A 19,434-nucleotide genomic window follows, 5' to 3' on the forward strand; every position below is an offset into this window, starting at 1 on the left:
ACTCGATGCTGACTGCCTGATGCTTGATGGTTTTTTTTTTGATGCTGTAATGATTTCCTTGACTGCCTCAAAAGCAACCCCCCCCCCCAAATCATTCACACTAAACTTGGGACCGTGAGACATATCCCTCCTTTCAAGATACTGTGGCCTTTCCATATAATTTTGTTTAATGTTTACTAAAACCTATTACTTATATTAATCATAACTTTTTGTTTGTTTTAGTAGGAATTCTCACTATATCACCCAATTTTATGGAATCACAGTCGTTTGTCTTTATAACTCGTCAAGATTGATATATGGTTGATACGTCTTGTTATCATTGATGATTGTGTACATCAATTAGATTGAGGATAAATTTATGGCTAAACGTTTCATATTATATCTATTTATATCCATCTATTATATTGATGATGATGTGATCTAATTTTGAATGTCCATATTATGGCTGATTAATGTAATGCCTCTATTGCTGGAGAACTTGTTCTTTGGTCTTAGTTGAGGTCCATCACAAGAATTTAATGTCCCCATTTTTAGCAGGTTCCTGCAGTTGGCCAAGTCAATTCACCATCGCGACCCTTGTGCACTGACAGTAGGATTTGAGAGTCTTAGTTGTGTGGTTATAGGCTTTTCAGTAGCCTATGGTGTGTTTTGGCTCCGTTTGAGGGACTTTCTATTTATAGTAAGTCAATTTGATGGATCCGATGAGTTGAGTTGAGTCAGAGGAGTTGGAGGATGCTCTCAGTTTTTATTTCGGGCTTCTGGGTTGGGCTCCAAGAATCTTGGAGGGAGCGTCTATGTATAGTAAGTCACCTCGTCAAGTTCATTCATCATCTTTCATCATCAAGATTACTTTGGTGTTGTCAGATTTCGATTCTGATGCTTTTTCAGTTGTTTTCGCAAAATGAGTGAATTATTATTATTCATCTAAATATGCTGAGGTTGCTATTTTTGTTAGTGTTGTTGGTTGGTCACCTCAGTATCATAGCTCGTTGGAACTGAGAAGAAAAGTTTTAAATCATGGGAACAAGAAACAATGACCTTACATGTCAGAATTTGAAGTTTTTGTGGAAAAGTCCATTTTCAGAGCCAAAAGCAATTAATAATTTAGTTTATAATGACACTTTATTATGTTTTAATGTTGTGTGTGGGAAGCTTCTTAAGTGAAGTTCATTTGGGAAACTTTGTGCCATTTGGAGATTATAAATATGAGCCCATTCGATGAGTAAAGCATTCGATTGATTATTTTCTTTTGTTGGCTGTGAAGAGTTTCTGAGTTTGCCGATTTCTTTGCCCTTGCTGAAGTATAAGGGTTTGGAATTAAGAAGTGCCTGGTAATTCACAGTTGAGGTATTGTGAATTAATTCTGAGAATTGTCTTAATTAAATTATAGTATTTCCCGATTGTTATGTATTGTACCTGTGAATTTTATTGTGGCTAGAGAATTTGTGATTTGGAACGCCATTATTGTCTACTATTTGGCATGGTTAAAGAGGTATGTATTGTGGCTGTTGTCCTTGTATTTGGCAGTGATTTCAGACTTTGTGGAAGGCTGCAATATTTTATTGGAGGGCAGCAATCAGGTTTTCGAGCACCTGTGATTATAAGTGAGGAGCATGTATTTCTGAACTTGCGAGTAAATTGGATTATTTCTTCAGAGCTGCAATCCATATTTCATCTGTTAGAAGTCAATTTCCAGGTTTGTTATTGCATTCTTGTAAATTTCTAGAAGTCAATTTTTAAATTGGATATTAGTAGCATTGCCATCAATTATAGAATTACTTCTGAATTGTTTAGTGGTGTTCATTTGTCCAAATCGATAAAGACTTAATCAATTAAAATTGTGAGTAGTTGGCTGTGGATTTAAAGCATTATTTATTGAGTGATAATAATTTGCTTACCAAATGTTTGACAAGATATCAAACTGTTAATTAGCAAAAGCAAATTGATGTTTGTTAAGGATATAGCCTGTTGAGAGTTTCTACAAGAATCCTGTCATAAGGGTACCTAGATAGCATAATTCTAGGATAAAACAATTCCCACATTCACGAATCGCTTTCTTCATTGCTTGTGATCTTCAACCAGCTAATGCATACCCATAATTAGATTTTCTCAATAGACATCATTTACTATCCGCCAATGAATGGGGGATGATAGAATTTGTTAAAATAAACAGCCATGGTGATCTATGATACTTAAAAGTCATGAATTTTATTCATCATCATTTTGAAGGTAATCATAGATGTATTGTGGTTGTTCAGCATCAGTTTCGGATGTATTGTGGTTGTAAATTTTAATAGATCATGGTTGTTGTAGACTTATCAAAGTGTTTTGGTTTGTATTCTAGGTTATAGCAGACTAGTGTCTTCCTTATGCAATGTTAGACTTTCTATATTTTTGTTGTGATAATATACTATCCTTATTTGAGATCAGTATGCCACGTTATTGATATGATCTTCAGATATGAGATAGAAGTTGATATATACATATTGAAGCATCACCAAGTAGGGGCATGACCCTACGTGGTCATGCCTCAATATACATATGAACTGGCACCGGTTTATCATGATTAGTTAGTCGAAAACAAACTAATATAATTCACGGGATGAGAGACCCGATTACAAACCAAACTAAAGATGAATACGGAATGTCACCCTATAATCCAAGCGGTGTGACCCATACGGTTTATCACTGCCTATCATTATCTTGATAGAATGTTAATCGGCAATAGATAGTTCTAAAGTAATCGATACATAATGACAATGTATTTAAAATGAGAATCGGTAATATTAAACCGATAGTGATTTCATTATAATTACATACATATATATATATAAATTACAAAATACTGAGCATATGTTTCAATTTTGTAAATGCTAATATTCTTAACACTCCCTCTTTAGCAGTGAGGGATTGAAACTTCTACATATAGTTAAATGTATCTGATAGGATATGGTATTTGGCAAAATCTGGTCTAAAGAATCATAATAGCTGATTTTCATGATGTCCGGCAAGATCCAGCCTATAATCATGATGGATATCAATGTGTTTGGTAGAATCCAGCCTAATAACAATAACATCAATAATTTTCATGATGTCTGGCAAAATCCGATCTATAAACATGATGGATAGCAATGTGTCCAGCATAATCCGGGCTAATAACAATGACACCAATAATTTTCATGATGTCCAGCAAGATCCGGCCTATAATCATGATGGATATCAATGTGTTCGGTAGAATTTGGCCTAATAACAATGATATGAATAACCTTCAATACTTTTGGTATTAAAAGGTTTGTCATCTATTGATGAGATCATCACCTTTCAATAGAGACCTTTAAACAAATATGAAAGATTGTCACCTTTCATTTAACAAGTCTGCAAACAATAATTTAATATAATATTCATGAATAAATTTACAAAGAAATGTAGTTACATGTTTGTCATACCAATTTTAAATCTAAAATACTTTATTTTAACTCTTGCAAGAGGTTTGGTGAAAATATCAACATTTTGATAATTTGTGTTAACATAGATCAGCTTGATCACATTCCTGTCTACCATGTCTCTGATATAGTGGTAAGGAGTCTCAATGTGCTTTGGCAGATTGTGGAACATTGGATTTGCTGAAAGTTTGATGCAACTTTGATTGTCACAATGGATCACAATGGAATCTAACTTCTTTCCAAATAATCCAAATAATAATTTCCTTAACAAAACTTTTTCACGTGCTCCTATGAAGGCTGTCATATATTTTGCTTCAGTAGAACTCAAAGCAACTGTAGGTTGTTTTCTACTGAACCATGATATCATTGCTGATCCGAGGTTGAAGCAACATCCGGTGATACTCTTGCGATTTATGGAACAACCAGCCCAATCAGAATTAGTATAGACTTCAAGTTTGATTTCAACATTTTTGTACTTTAGTCCAAGACCAATAGTGCCACATAGATATCTCAAAACATGTTTAGCAGCCATCAGGTGTATTTTCTTAGGTTCACACATAAAGTGACTTATTACATTCGTGGAATAACAGAGATCAGGTCTAGTGTTTACCAAAAAATGAGAGATCCAATAATTTGTTTGTAGAAGGTAGGATCAATAGGTTCTGAATGTGCTGCTTCCTCTTTTAGCTTGTGTAGATTAGTTTCCATTGGAATTGCAAGTGGCGTGCTGTCCATCATCTCAAATCTATTCAAAATATCCTAAGTATATTTTCCTTGATTTAAGAATATGTAATCTTCCTTTTGACATACCTCTAGGCCCAAAAAATAATGTAGCAAACCTAGGTTTTTAATGTCAAATTCAGCAGCAAGGTCTTGTTTGCATTTAGCAATAAGATGGTCTTCACCTATTATCAAGAGATCATCAACATAAAGAACCAATATGATCATATCTCCATTAGAGATTTTAAAATAGGTATTAGGATCAACTTCATTTTTACAGTATCCTAATTTGATGAGATAGTTGTCAATTCTTTCATACCAAGCGCAAGGAGCTTGTTTTAGGCCATATAACGCTTTCTTTAGTTTACATACATAAAGATTTTCATTTTTTATCACAAAACCTTCAAGTTGTTCAATATAAACCTATTCATTTATGACTTCATTTACGAATGTAGTTTTCACATCCATTTGATGCACCTTCCATCCTTTCATTGCTGCTAATGCAAGAATTCTCCTCACTGAAGTGAAATGAGCAACCGGGGCAAAAGTTTCTTCATAATTAATACCTGCCTTCTGTGAAAATCCTCGAGCAACAAACCTTGCTTTATGTTTCTCAATGCTCCCATCTGCTGCATATTTGATTTTGTAGAGCTATTTAGAAGAGACAACAGATTTGACTTTAGGTCTAGGTACAATGTCCTAGTCATCATTTTGTAGTATTGATTGATATTCTTCAACCATAGCATCTTTCCATGCTTGACAAGTTAGAGCTTCTTCAATAGATGTAGGTTCAGATTTAGTGAGCTCAGTTACTAGTGCAGTATAACATTATTTGTTTATGGTTTTCTTGACTTCCTTAGTAATTTCATTTGGTTCAATATCATTTTTTTCAATCATTTTTTTTTCCTACAATGTTCTCTTTTTGATATTTGAGATGTTTCTATTTCTTGCATCTTGTACTGAACTCGTTTCTTCTGATATATTCTCCCCTGAATTTCAGGTTGTGGACTTTCATCTAAGTCTGTTGAAAGCTCATCATTTGTGCTTATAGATAGTTTTAAGGCAGTGTTTTCCTCGAATATGACATCTCTGCTTACTTCTACTGATCTTTTTCCAAGAACATAGACTCTATATCCTTTTGAGTTTTCACTATACCCAACAAATATTCCTTTCTTTCCTGATGGTTCTAATTTAGTTCTTCTTTCTTTAGGTATATGTATATACACAAGACAACCAAAGATCCTGAGATGACTTAAGTTAGGTTTATTTCCTGTAAAACTTCTTTAGGTGTTATATTTTCCAGAATGGAGTGTGGACATCTGTTTTGTATGTATATAGAAGTATTTGTGGCTTCTGCCCAGAATGAAAAGTGTAGGTTTTGATCATGAAGCATAGCTTTTGCTACCTCAACAATAGTTCTATTTTTCCTTTTTGCTACCCCATTCTGTTGAGGAGTATAAGGTACTGTATACTCCCTCTTAATCCCAACAGATGTACAAAAGGCTTTGAAATTCTCAGAGGTATATTCTCCCCCATTGTCAGATCTTAGAGTTTTAATTTTCTTTGACACTTGATTTTCCACCAATTCTTTGAATTTTGTTAACACTTCATTTGATTCTTTAACTTTTAGAAAGAAGATCCAAGTCTTCTTAGAGTAATCATCGATGAAGGTTATGTAATAGGAGTAACCTCCTAGAGAGAGAGTTGGCATGGGCCCACATAGATCAGAGTGAATTAGTTCCAAGATTGATTTAGGCTTGTGTTCACTAGGAGGGAAAGGGTTTTTAATGTTCTTTCCTAAAGCACAACCTTTACTTATATGTTTAGAATTTAGGTTTGGAATTCCAGAGGTGATTTTTCCTATCTTTGGTAGTGAACTAAAACCAATACGCCCAAGTCTTCTATGCCAAATTTCATTAGAGTTTGTTATTTCATTATTAAGAGTTTGGTTTTGAATGTTATATAGTTAATATAAGGTCCCATCTCTAGTCCCTATGGTGATAACATTTTTTAGACTTGAGTTTTTAGGCCAGTACAAGACTTTGTCTTTGTTGAATGTGACTTGAAATACTTCACCCATTAATCCAGAGATTGAAATTAGATTTCTTTTTATTCTAGGTACAAGTAGAACATCTTTCAACCTTAATGTAACTCTAGCCCTTAATTGAATAGAGCAGGTCCCAATACCTTTGACTGAATGAGTGGAGTTGTCTCCAATAGTAACTCATTCATATCTGCAATTTTCAATTTTTCAAATTTGTCCCTGAATCCTGTTATATATCGGGAAGCACTTCTATTTATTATCCACACACTTTCATTAGAGTTTATCTCACTTGATAAAGCAGAGTTGAATACTAGATTTTCATCTTTCTTACTTTCAGCTAATGAGTCTAAGATTCTTTCCTTTTCAAGACATTTACTGAAGACATGTTTGAATTTCTCACATTTATAGCATTTAACTTTAGAGAGATTAGTACTGTTGAACTTATTATTCTTTTTCTTATAGTCATGTTTCTTTCCTTTAAATTTCTTCTTTTTCCCTTGATGATTTGGAGCTGAGAAAAGAGCTTGATTTTCTCCCTCTTGATTTGATACAATACCTCTGGAAATTAATCTTGACTCTTCTGATGTACAATCAGTTTTTAGTTGATCAAATGAAGGAATTGAAGGTCTACTGACAACTTGAATGAATGCTTCCCATGATAGTGGTAATCCTCTAAGTGCTAATATAGAGAGTTCTTGATCTTCTACTTTGTTTTCAATGGAATTTAGGTGATTTTTAATTTCAGAGATTCTTCCAAAATAAGATGAGATTGTTTTTCCCTTATTCATTTTAGTATTCATCAATTGATTCTTCAGAGTAATCAATTTGCTTGAGTTGTTTATTTCAAATGCATTTTTTATTGTTGTGGATACTTCAAAGGCTTTCTTCAGATTTGAAATGGAAGGAAGAATGCGATCCTTTACGGACTCTACTATGATTTTCTTAGCTTTATTATTTTGCCTTTTCCGAGTGATTTTTTTTGTTTCATCTTCAGGAATCGGATTATCAAATTCAATGAAGGATTCTAGTTCTAGTTCTTCAAGGATCGTGGTAATCCGAATTTTCCATGAAAAAAAGTTTACAGCACCTTTGAGTCTATCTTCTACTCTTATGTTATTTGAGATGTTTGCAACACTTTTGATAGTCTCTCTGCAAGTAGGCTTTGATACCATGTAAGTTTTAATAGATCGTGGTTGGTGTAGACTTATCAAAGCATTTTAGTCTGTATTCTAGGTTATAGCAGACTGGTGTCTTACTTATGCAATGGCAGACTTTTTATATTTTTGCTGTGATAATATACTATCCTTATCTGAGATCAGTATGCCACGTTATTGATATGATCTTCAGATATGAGATAGAAGTTGATATATACATATTGAAGCATCACCAAGTAGGGGCATGACCCTATGTGGTCATGCCTCAATGTACATATGAACTGGCACCAGCTTATCATGATTAGTTAGTCAAACTAATACAATTCACGGGATGGGAGACCCGATTACAAACCAAACTAAAGATGAATACAGGATGTCACCCGATAATCCAAGCGGTGTGACCCATACGGTTATCACTGCCTTTCATTATCTTGATATAATGTTAATCGGCAGTAGACAGTTCTGAAGTAATCAATACATAATGACAATGTATTTAAAATGAGAAGCAGTAATATTAAACCGATAGTGATTTTCTATATATATAAATTACAAAATACTGAGCATATGTTTCAATACTGTAAATGCTAATATTCTTAACAGTGGTAACTTCTGTGATATACCAATAGCAGGCATATAAATAATAAATATGCCCAATCAGGGGAAATTTGATAAATGTAGATGTTGAAAATTGGGCAAAGCAATTTTCATATTCAGTATCCACTTTCTTCGTCTCCGGTGATCTTAAGTGGCCTATCAATAATGCGCATAATCAGATTCTCAAATGCATCATTTACTCTCTTACAAGTTACAATGAGTGGGGATAATAGAATTTATTAATGTAGGATACTTAAAGCCATCAATTGTTAGTTTAAAACTTTAAAGGTAATCAGTAGTTGTATTGTGGTTGCCCTGCATCAATTTCTGAGGAATTCTCATTACTTCTGTGATACAACAATAAATAAAATATGAATATGAACAATCGGGGGCATTTGGACGTAGTGGCTCTGATAATAAAATATACTCAATCTATTAATTTATATGAAATCTGGTATAAATTTATTTTTCATACATTTATCTGGTTTCAGCTGTGTTGCTACATTTCTAAATCCATTGCTTGTTGAGCTATCTAGTTTACTCCAAGAAGTATTTATAAGACCTCTTTTACTAGGTCTCCAAATAGTAAGATTTTTGTAAAATATATCTTCTAATATTCTAGTATTGCATCTCTAGTGCAGAATGATGGCATGCCCAGCAATGGAACTGGTGAATGGATCAAAGCTTCTCTATTTTGAGCAGGTAAGTTATGCAATTCTCGCATTAAGATTCTTTGAAGAGTGCACTGCATTCTAATACTCGATACCATTAAACAGGCTATAAACCTGTTTTCTAATCAACTTTGATGTGATTCCCAGGCACTTTCTAGAACCCCTGTGAAGCCTCATCGGCAGGTGCATATATTTTCTAATAGTTTCTTGTTTTATGCATACTAGTTATTCCTATGCTTTACTTTCTTCAGCATATTCCTCGGAATGTTATATTTTTAATTTGATCAAGGGAAGCTCCTTAGTTTGATCAAAGCCATAGTGCCATGCTTTCATAAAAATGATTACTTGGAAATTTATGGTCCTCTTTGAAAGGCTTTGTCAAACATATGTAGTGAGTCTAGAATATGGCATTTGACTTTGAAAACTTAAATCTCTTGGAGGAAAAGATTAAAAAAGAGGGCTTCTGACATCCAGAAGCCTACTGGCATCCCTAGCAGTTTGCAAACACTCCATATCATTCTGTATCTATGTCACGGGGATGAAAAAGTCCTATAAGCTACAATGAAATGAATTAATGTATATAATTTTTCAAGCTATAGTTTTTACACCTTTTTCAACACATGCATGTGATATTCAAAATTCTATTTTCTATATCTATTTACAAAATTGGTATTATTAGACTTAGACTTAAATTTATTTTCCACAGTCAAATAAGATATCAATACATAAAAAAATAGAACAAAATGATTTTTAAGGGTTGACCTTTCGTTTTTCAATCTAATTATTCTGAGCAAAACATACCTTATCCAAAAGAAATTAACCTCTTGACTTAAACAAGGAACAAACTGGAGGTTCATTTCTAGCTAGGAGGAATATTTTTCTATAATTGTTCTTTCTAGCTTATTTATCTTGAACATCTCCCATTTTGTTTGATAACCTTGGATAGCTTCCCAGAGACAGCAGAGATTCTCAACTGAATCAAATAATTCCTCAGTTTGGTTGACCTTGAATCAATTTGGAGTTTATAGCTCTATTTTAACTTGAGTTGACATGGTTTGAAAATTCTCTAGCTTGTGTTTTTCTCGCAGAACATTATAAATATATTTTTAAAGAAAAACCTTTTTTTTTCGTCCATAGCATGTAGAAAATCTTTGGACTGATATGCAAAGGATTTTTTTGTGTATGTGTAACACTGTGGATTATCTTGGCATTGTTGAGGGGGAGGAGGTTCCCATTTAGAAAGGATACAAGTTTGTTGTGCTTGATGGCTGTTTAGAGATGGAGCTTGTTCGACAAGAGGAAACTATCATTTCAAGAATATTGTTGTTTTGATGGCATTCTTTGCATGAAATACCAGCAGCTTCTAAGATGTCCATTGAAAATAGGTATTAGGAAATGTAAGAAAGAAGAAAGTTGGAAGGTATGTTTAACTATTATGCCTGGGGGGGGTTAAAATTGTTGGAATGCATGCAAGAAAACTAGGGGAGAGAAATTCGGGTTAAGAGGAAAAATGGGGGAAAATAGTGCATTTCAGCACTGTTTGTTGGTAATAGCTCCTATGAAATATATGAGAAAGATATGAAATTGAAATATATATTTTGAGTTTGGAACTGTTGTTTTTCTGATTGTAAGTATTATGGATGCCAAGAGAGAAAGTTTTTGCTCTTCCTATATATATATATATAAATTAGTGGTGCCCCTCCACCAAGGGTGACCACTCTTCACTTGAGGCCCTCTGAATTATATTGTATTATTATATCGATTATCTCTCATAGTTAATTATAAATAATATATTTAATTAATATATAACTATATTTTCTCAATATATATAATTATTATATTATCAATATAAGTATAATAAAATAATATAATAATTATATTATCAAATATAATTATAATATTACAATAATAATATGTTATTTTTTAATTTTCTCCTTTCTTTCCTTTTTCATTTTTTTCATAGGTAATGGGCCAAAGCCTAGATTATTTATTATTATTTGTTGAGATTAATTATTATTATATGGTGAGCTTGAGTAGACTCGAACCCAAGACCTCCCAAATAAGAGGCTCACAACTTACCATTATGTTGTAGGCTCTTGCTTTTACAATAATAATATTATCAATATAATTATAATATTATATATATTTGTTTTTTTTTGACAACACTACATACTCCTGTCTTCCACTAACAATTGCTCAAAGATCTCAAAATACTCGGAAGGTAACTCATCCCTACTTCTAATATCCCATCTACCCACATTCTCTGAAGCCCACTTTGCCAAACAATCTGCCACTCTGTTCCATTCGTGAGGGATATGACGAAAAGTGACAAAGTCCAAGGAGCTACAAAGACTAAGAATTTGTTTGGCCAAAGAGGCAAGTTGCCAACTAACATCCTCCAAGCTTTGGTTATTCAGCATATCCACAACATTTTGGGAGTCAGACTCATAGATGATCTTCTTCCACCTTAAAGAGCATCCGCGCTCAACAACCATCTTAATAGCAAGGGCCTCCATCAGATTATTAGAATGTTGACCCTTGTAGACAGAGAAGAGAAAAACAACATCACCTTCATAACCTTTACCTATAGCCCCAATACCAGCATGACCAGGGTTCCCCCGAGATGAGCTATTTGTATTAATCTTCAAGATCCCAGCTGGAGGGGGTTGTCCATCTCCCAACCCAACAAACCCGTTGCTTAACATGTCGAGATCTTTTACCAAGAGTGCATCCTCGACTATTATCCCCCAAATTCAGATTTCTCACAATAACTTGATCTCTAGGATCTATGGTTACAGACCAGGATCTATGGTTACAGACATATCACACTTTGCATAAATAGTCTCTTGAAGCCTATTAAGAATCACCTTCCACAGTTGAAAGCTTCCTAATTTGGAATCACAAAAAAATTTGCGATTTCCTTCCAACCAAAGGTTCCAGAGAATGAAAAATGGCCCAACCATCCAAGCAACTTGCAAAAAAGGAGTCTTCACTCGAGGTCTGCCCAAACTGTCCCAAAAATCAATTAGAAAAGTAGAATGAATACAACCTTGACACCAAGCTTCCCACCATCTATGCCATATCTCCCTCGAAAAGGGGTAGAGAGAAAACAAGTGGGAGGCACATTCTTCGTTGTGCGAACAAAGAAAGCAAACAGAGGGACCCTGAAAACCTCATTTGCGAAGATTCTCCCAAGTGAGGCATTTCTTCTGAGCCAACAACCATAAGAAAAAATTACATTTGGGCCAAGAAAAGTTGCTCCAAACTTTCTTCCACCACTGCAATTCATCTGGACCATGAAATTTCCTATCAAGTGTAGCATATCCTTGAGCCACAATAAATTTACCTTTTGGGCTAGGACTCCAAGCCAGGATGTCTCTCTCATTGAGGGAGCTACAAAACCTATTCTCCAAAGCTTTAGAAAGGAGGGCTCGATCCTCATCAGAGCCACTAGCAGACCACTCCTGAGGATCCTTCCAGCAAGTCACCTCCACCTGACCCAATTGCTTGACAGTCTTAAAATGTTCCACCTTAAACCATCCAACATTAGTAAAAGTATGACAAAGAGGCTGAAGCTGGGGATAGCTAGAGAGAATGGGAGGATGGCCATCCAAAGAGTCTTGCCAAAATAGAGTCTTCGAGCCTCTGTTACAAATCTTGAAAAGACCTACCTTAATTAGTTGGGCTCCCTTCTTGAGAGTGTCCCAAATACAAGAGCCTTTATCCACCAAAGGAAGCCATGGCACATCAGAGCAATCACCTCCAAGGAAGTACTTATGGGTAAGAATCTTAGCCCAATCTTGATCCTGATTGTTGCACCATCTCTAGTACTGCTTGGCAGCCAAAGCCGTGACAACAAGAGCCATCGATCTGAGACCAAGGCCACTTGCATGCTTATGCCTACATACAGTCTCCCACTTGACCAGATACCACTTCGAGGAAAGAAGTCCACCAGACCAAAGGAATTGCCGAGATAAAGCATCAAAGTCCCTCACAAAGTTAGAGGGGGGAACTTGAACACAACACCTGTAAATGGGGAGAGACTGCACCACAGTCTTGAACAGAACCATTGTTCTAGCAGAAGATAACCACCTGTAAGTCCAGTGACTAACCTTGCTTCGAAATTTATCCAAAATCCCCTGCCAATAGCCCCTCCGCTGATCACCCAAGGACAAAGGGGCCCCAAGGTCAATCAAAGGGAGGGATCCAATTTGGAATCTAAGAATTCTAGCAATCCTGCTCTGTATAAGTCGAGGGGTATTAAAGAAATAAATATAAGATTTATCATCATTAGTCCTCTAACCTGAGGCTTTCAAACAGGTATTCGAAGCTTTTCTAATATTCACTGCCTCACTGATTCTAGCCATGCCCATCAACTCGGTGTCATCCACAAATTGAAGATGAGAGTAAGAAGGACTATCATTATTCCAGCTCCAACCTTAGATAAGACCCTGCCACACTTGAGATCTTAGAAATCTCCCAAGATCCTCCACCATGATGATGAATAAGTAGGGGGATAGAGGATCCCCTTGCCGTAGACCTCGAGAAGCACCAAACAGATCTAAAGGTTTCCCATTAATAAGAACAGAGGAGGAGGACAAAGTCACACAACTAAGAACCCAATCCACCCACTCGTCATCAAAACCCAAAAGCCAAAAGAATTTTCTGTAAGAACTCCCAACTCACCCTATCATAGGCTTTAGACATGTCCAGTTTAATGAACATAGCTTTCTCTTTAGAAGTAGCCATAGAGTGGACCGCCTCCATTGCTATCACAACCCCATCCAGAATTTGTCTGCCTTCAACAAATCCACCCTGTTCTGTAGATATCAATGACCTGAGTAATGGCTTGAGTCTCTTAGCAATCAATTTGGTGATGATCTTGTAGACAACGTTGCATAATGCTATAGGCCTGAATTGGTCCAACCAATTAGCCCCTTCTTTCTTGGGTATGAGAGCCAAGAAGGTAGAATTCGAAGACTTCAGCATCTGTTTGTTCCTATGTGATTCTTGGACCACATCTAGGAGATCATACTACACTATCTCCCAGAATTCTTGAAAAAACTCAATCGGAAAACCATACGGGCCAGGGGCCTTACCTTTCTTCATGTTAAACACAACTTTCTCCAATTCAGGTAGCAAGATAGGACTTAAGAGGGCCTAATTCATCTCAGTCGAGACAAGGTGGGGAATACAATCCAGGATGGCTTGCTCCTCGGCCCCAGCAGAAAGGTCCTCCCTAATGAATAGATTAGAAAAGTAATTGACAGCTTCCCTAGAAATTTCTTCACAAGAAAAGATCCGAGTGTCATCAGATGCGACAAGAGAGGAGAAAGAGTTCCCCTGCCTCCGGGCCTTGACTAAGTTATGGAAGAAAGCAGTGTTCCTATCCCCCTCCTAAAGCCAATCAATACGAGATTTCCGCTTCCAGAAAATCTCCTCCCGAAGCTCCCATTCTTCCAATCCCATAAGGGCCGAGGACTCAGCTTTACTTAGATTGGAGGTCAACCCTTGGTCTCTAATCTGATGGGTAATATTATTCATCTTGGTCTGAGCAGCAAGCTTCTGAGCATGTAAATTCCCAAAATGCTATTTATTCCATCTCTTAAGCTTGAACTTCACATGTTGGAGCCTCTTATGGAAAGAAAACATAGCCGTCCCATGGGCAGGCTTCCCCTCATACCACCAATCGAACATAAAGTCTGGAAGGGACAAGTCTCTTAACCACATCCACTGAAATTTAAAAAAGGGATTTTTGGTGGCACTATAAGGGGTGGTAGAGAGTTTAATAGGCCAGTGGTTGAAGCCCCTCCAGTCAAGAATTTTAGAATTGGTGGCCCACCCGTTGTTCATCCAGTAGCAGGAAACTAAAAATTTGTCAACCTTTCTGAGGTAGCCTCGCCACCACATCTCCGATTATTCCATGTAAAGACACCATTAGTTGGCTTCACATCAATGAGATTCAAGAAACCAATCATATCCCTTAGCAAATTTGAAGACATATCCAACATATTAAACTACGAACAACCTTTTGTTTGGGGATGCTGTTCAACCCCTTTACATTCCATGACAAAACAATCATTTATGGGGTTGGGAGAAATGAGAATCACAACCAAATTTTCACCCATTATCTTCACCTTCCCTTCATCAATCTTTCTACCACTTTTTGATGATTTGTCTAAAGGCCCCTTTTTGAAGGATTTCTGTTGTATGCCTAAGACAGGAGGAGCCTTATTGCACTTTGTAGAATCTATGGTCCCCTTAGTTGCAATGGGATCAAGAGTCACCAAGACCGAGCCCTTTGAACCCTGTAACCCTCTGAGGTCTCCAATATCTTGAATAAGAGGTGGCAAATCAATATCCAACTGTCCAGCCTGTTGGTCCCCTGCAGATAGAATCGAGTCCTCTTTCTGCATATCTTCAACTGGAATTTCATGTTGACCTATAACCCCGGTAAAGAGCTCAACTGGATTGCCATCCTCTTGGAGCATATCCCCAAGGGCATCATATATGTTAAAGGTGTCATCAGCCTGCCTGTCCATCCAGGTTCTCTTCTTTCCCTTGCCTTTGTTACGAGACTTGACCTGAATAAATCCCTCACTATCAACAGGTCCAGTAGATGAAGGGGCCTTCCCCACGTCCTCCTTAGGGGGACCGGGGGCAGCCAAGGAGGGGGACTTGTTCCTGGGACATCTGTAATGTAAATGACCATATTCATGGCAAATTCTGCATCTAAATGGAAGAGTCTTGTAGTCCAGCTGTTGGATCCAGGAAGATGACCCCATGCAAATCTCCATAGAATCTGGCAATGGATTATTTAAAATAACTTCAACACAAATGCGAGCAAAAGAAATTACCTTACGATCTTGTGTCTGAGTAGTCGAATCCATAGATTTTCCAAGTAGCAAAGAGATCGAGTGAAGAATGTCTTCCCTCCAGAATTCCAAAGGAAGCCTCGACAAGCGAACCCACACCGGAACTCGTGAGGGGATCTCCTTAGCAGAGTTGAATCCCATGTGCCAGGGTTTGATGAAGAGCCCCACCTGGTTAAAGAAATAGGGCCCCCCGTCAAAAGTCTTATTCCTATTCATCATGCTTGAAAAGATAACCATAAAATAGTTATTGGCTGCTAGCAAAATCTCCATATCTCCTTCCAGGTTCCACACCCGACGAGCCTAGGATTCTAACACCGGCAAAGAAAGGCGAAGGCCCAAAAATTTACAAATAAGGGCATGATTACTCCAGTATTCGACATCCTCTGAGACTTGTTCTGGTTGAATAACCAAAATAGGCCGGTCCTTAGATCTTTGCAAGCAACCGTTAACTTTCTTAATTCGTAACATCCTTTTTGGAGAGGGATCACCTTCCCCTGCTTGCGGTTTACCATTCGGAGTCTTATTATTGACATGCAGCAAAGAAAATGGCTCACCCATCTCCATATCTCCAACAGGAATTTGCGAAGAGACTATCCCTCGGTCCCCCATTCACCAAAGAATTGGAATGTAGCAACCATGAAAGGAAGATGGGGCAAAAGCCCCACACTTGTTGAGTGCCGTAGATCTCCCTCCAAAAACGCAGCCTTGGCATTACAGACTTCAAAAAATAGCCCCCCATGGGCTCAATGCTGGCCAGGCCAGTCCTATACTAGTGCCCACCCTTAGCTGAAGATTCCCAGCCCCTGAAGTAGCACGACCCTCCCTCAAACGCGCAGTATCCAGACACAAGACGGCTAGGGCACGCAGGCCCTAATGCAGAGCTGCAATTCGATCACCATCCTCCTAATTATAATATTATATTATCATAATAATAATATAATAATTATATTATCACTGTAATTATTATATTATCTATAGTGATATTATCAGAGCCTTTATGTTATCTATGTTGGCTTGAAAGAATTTGACCATAGCTACACTAGCATTCACACTCCCTCTTTGCTAGGGAGGAATACTTCTCGATATCTGATTTATGTAGTAATATCCACCATGGTTACTCCCATGAATGGAAATGCAAATGAGCACAAGTGCTTGTCACAGAATCACACAACACAATGTCATCATCTCATCATGACATTCACCACGGCTACTCCTAGGGGGTTAATCAATGCTAGTGCTGAGTCATGGAGTCTCTCACATGACCTCCACCTTGGCTGCTCTTAGAGGGGGGATCTACCATGGTACTCCCAGAGGGTAGAACAAGGGCTTACACCTCAAACTTTTCCCTCATAGAGGAGAATGCACTAAAAGGGATTGCACCTCATATTTCTTCCTCACAAAGAAGAACTCATTAACAAGGGATTGCACCTCAAACTTCTCCCTCAAAAAGAAGAATTCATTAACAAGGGCTTACACCTCAAATTTCTCCATCTTAGAGAAAAATGCATTACGAGGGTTGACACCTTAATTTTTTCATCTTCGAGAAAAAAGCACCGCAAGGGCTAACACCTCAAATTTCTCCATCTCAGAGAAAATTTCTCTATGATGGTTGACACCTCAAATTTCTTCTTGTCAAAAAATACTGCACTGCAAGGTCTAAAAACTCAAATTTCTCCAAGTTCGAGAAAAATGCACTACGAGGGTTGACTCCTCAAATTTATTCGTCTTAGGGAAAAATGCACAACAAGGGCCGACACCTCAAATTTCTCCATCTCAAAGAAAAACACACTACGGGGATTGACACCTCAAATTTCTCCATTTCAAAGAAAAAATGCACCAAAGTACATCTCAAGAAACTACTGATGTTGAGACTCCCTCTTAACAAGGACTTCATCCTCCACAATTCCAAGCTTGTCTTAATATGCACAAACTTCACTTTGGCAAGGGGTTTGGTGAGAATATGGTCCATTTGTTCATCATTGCTAATGTACCACAATTGGAATAGCATTCCTTTGCACCATATCTCAATTAAGTTATACTTGTTCCCAAATTGGACTTGACAATGTCAACTTGACTCGTGACTCGGGTATGACTCGAGAAAATTTAAAAAACCCTTTGAAATTTAGAGATTTTAATGATTTAAAACTTATTTCATGCATCCTTTATGAGTATAACTTAAAAATACTATAACATCATCAAATAGAAGCTAACAACCTAACATACATAAACAAGGAACTTGAATGATAAGTCCATCACATACTAAAATATAAATTGTAGCTAAAGTAAATAGAAAACATAGGATCATATAACATGGATATATAGAATTATAAATGTTGCAAAAACTTGCCCACCTCAGTTAGGCTCGCCGACTTGCTGAAATCGCCTTTGGACTCTCCATCACTCTTGGTGAATCCCAAGTTCACCAAGTATCCATCTATCTGAGAATATCATGACCTAGGTGTTTGCATAAAGGCCTTCCAACCTACATGCATGAGACTCCGTCCCATGAATCATAGTCCTCGGACTGCTATGGTTTGCTGATTGCTAGAGAAACCATCTCAACATGGTGTACTACCTCTAAACCAATATGATCAAGATCCTCGGAAGTCAACTGAAGCAAATCCTGTAGCTGCTCCCTTTGAAGCTCAAGTTCTTGCTTCAACCTCTTGACCTCTTCATCCAAGGTTGTCTCTAATGGATTTTCAGACTCTTTTGAAAAAACGTCTCCAACTACCAACTCGGTCTCATAGTAGCAATTATCAAGTTCTTCCTTGAATGCAATCTCTTATCCTTCTTGGTCCGTCTTGAAAGCATTAAAGAGACTATCTAATGCAAATGAAGCATACATGATTCACTATCAAAGTTATAGCCTGAATAGATAACTATAAAAAAATGTGCATTAATGAAGCATGTAATACTTTTCTTTTTTATGATGGATCTCAAAACCTTAGTCTACTTCCATTACAAGAGCAACACAATAGGAGCGATCAGACCGAGCTTGCAGCTCTGGCGGACAATCACATCACTATCATAGTCAGAGTCATTTCCATATGCAATCCAACAGTGGTTGAGCCACATTCTCCACAGCTTGCTGAGGAATCAACTACTTTGTTTTTTTGACAAGATAGAGAAGTACTTTCCTCTCAAAGGCATTTCACATCTGTGGATACTCGTCTGGGAGCAGAAATTATCGGATCCTACGTATTGTATCATCACAAGCTTTTATAGAAGTTGCCACACTCTGCATCCTATTATTCTATATCTTCTCTTTCTTTATCTGTTTAGCCTCACCAAACTTGTTGCTATCTGAGAATTAACTTGCAGCTCCACTTGTAAACACAGCAATACAGATCAATACAAACACTTTGTTCAACAGCAATAGAAATAAGGATGGTCACCTTACAGAGTGTGTGTGAGGGAAGTTGTCTTACAGATCTTTGTTGTTTCCCCTATTATAAATATGAACTAAGTAGAGGCTTGTCCACAAGGAGTTGAAGTTTGTGCTTGTCGAAATTGAAAACTCACAACATAATCCTTTTCCCAAATTCCCACAGGCTTAATAAGTCAAACATATCAGGCTTAGAAATTCGACAAACTTGACTCTTGCTCCAAGTCTTTCAGGACACCACTAGTTCTTGAATGAGTGAAGGCTCACGGGGGTAATTGTAAGGGAATCAAGCTGCTGGGATTGAGCAGACAGAATGATACAAATGTTCTCTTCGAATTTCATGTTCACTCTTCTGTCCACACGCGGAAGCTTTCCATGAAGAACACTGAACTATTATTTTAAAATCTTTCAACTTGGAATTTGAAGTTCTGCTCAATCCTGAACAGACACAACACTCTAGTGTGTAAACTTCAGCTAATAGAGCATCATGAAAAACCCACGTTAGCAGTCTGTGTCTCTGTCCACATTTATTCAGCTCAAATATA

General features: G+C 37.0%; 1 protein-coding gene across 3 annotated transcripts in view; it reads left to right on the top strand.

Annotated features, from left to right (window-relative positions):
- The window catches only part of LOC149538960 (chromophore lyase CRL, chloroplastic-like), a 251,884-nt gene that overhangs the window by 35,425 nt on the left and 197,025 nt on the right, over nucleotides 1-19,434 (top strand). For all 3 annotated transcript variants that reach the window (XM_089800353.1, XM_089800352.1, XM_089800354.1), the window contains exons 3-4: nucleotides 8,597-8,657; nucleotides 8,774-8,809. In XM_089800353.1, the coding sequence (XP_089656479.1) occupies nucleotides 8,597-8,657; nucleotides 8,774-8,809 (97 nt within the window). The remainder of the gene's footprint in view (nucleotides 1-8,596; nucleotides 8,658-8,773; nucleotides 8,810-19,434) is intronic.

This window comes from Cupressus sempervirens, chromosome 9, assembly GCF_028749045.1.
Source record: "Cupressus sempervirens isolate cs-2001-9-10 chromosome 9, ASM2874904v1, whole genome shotgun sequence".
In the NCBI taxonomy this organism is placed as follows: Eukaryota; Viridiplantae; Streptophyta; class Pinopsida; order Cupressales; family Cupressaceae; genus Cupressus; species Cupressus sempervirens.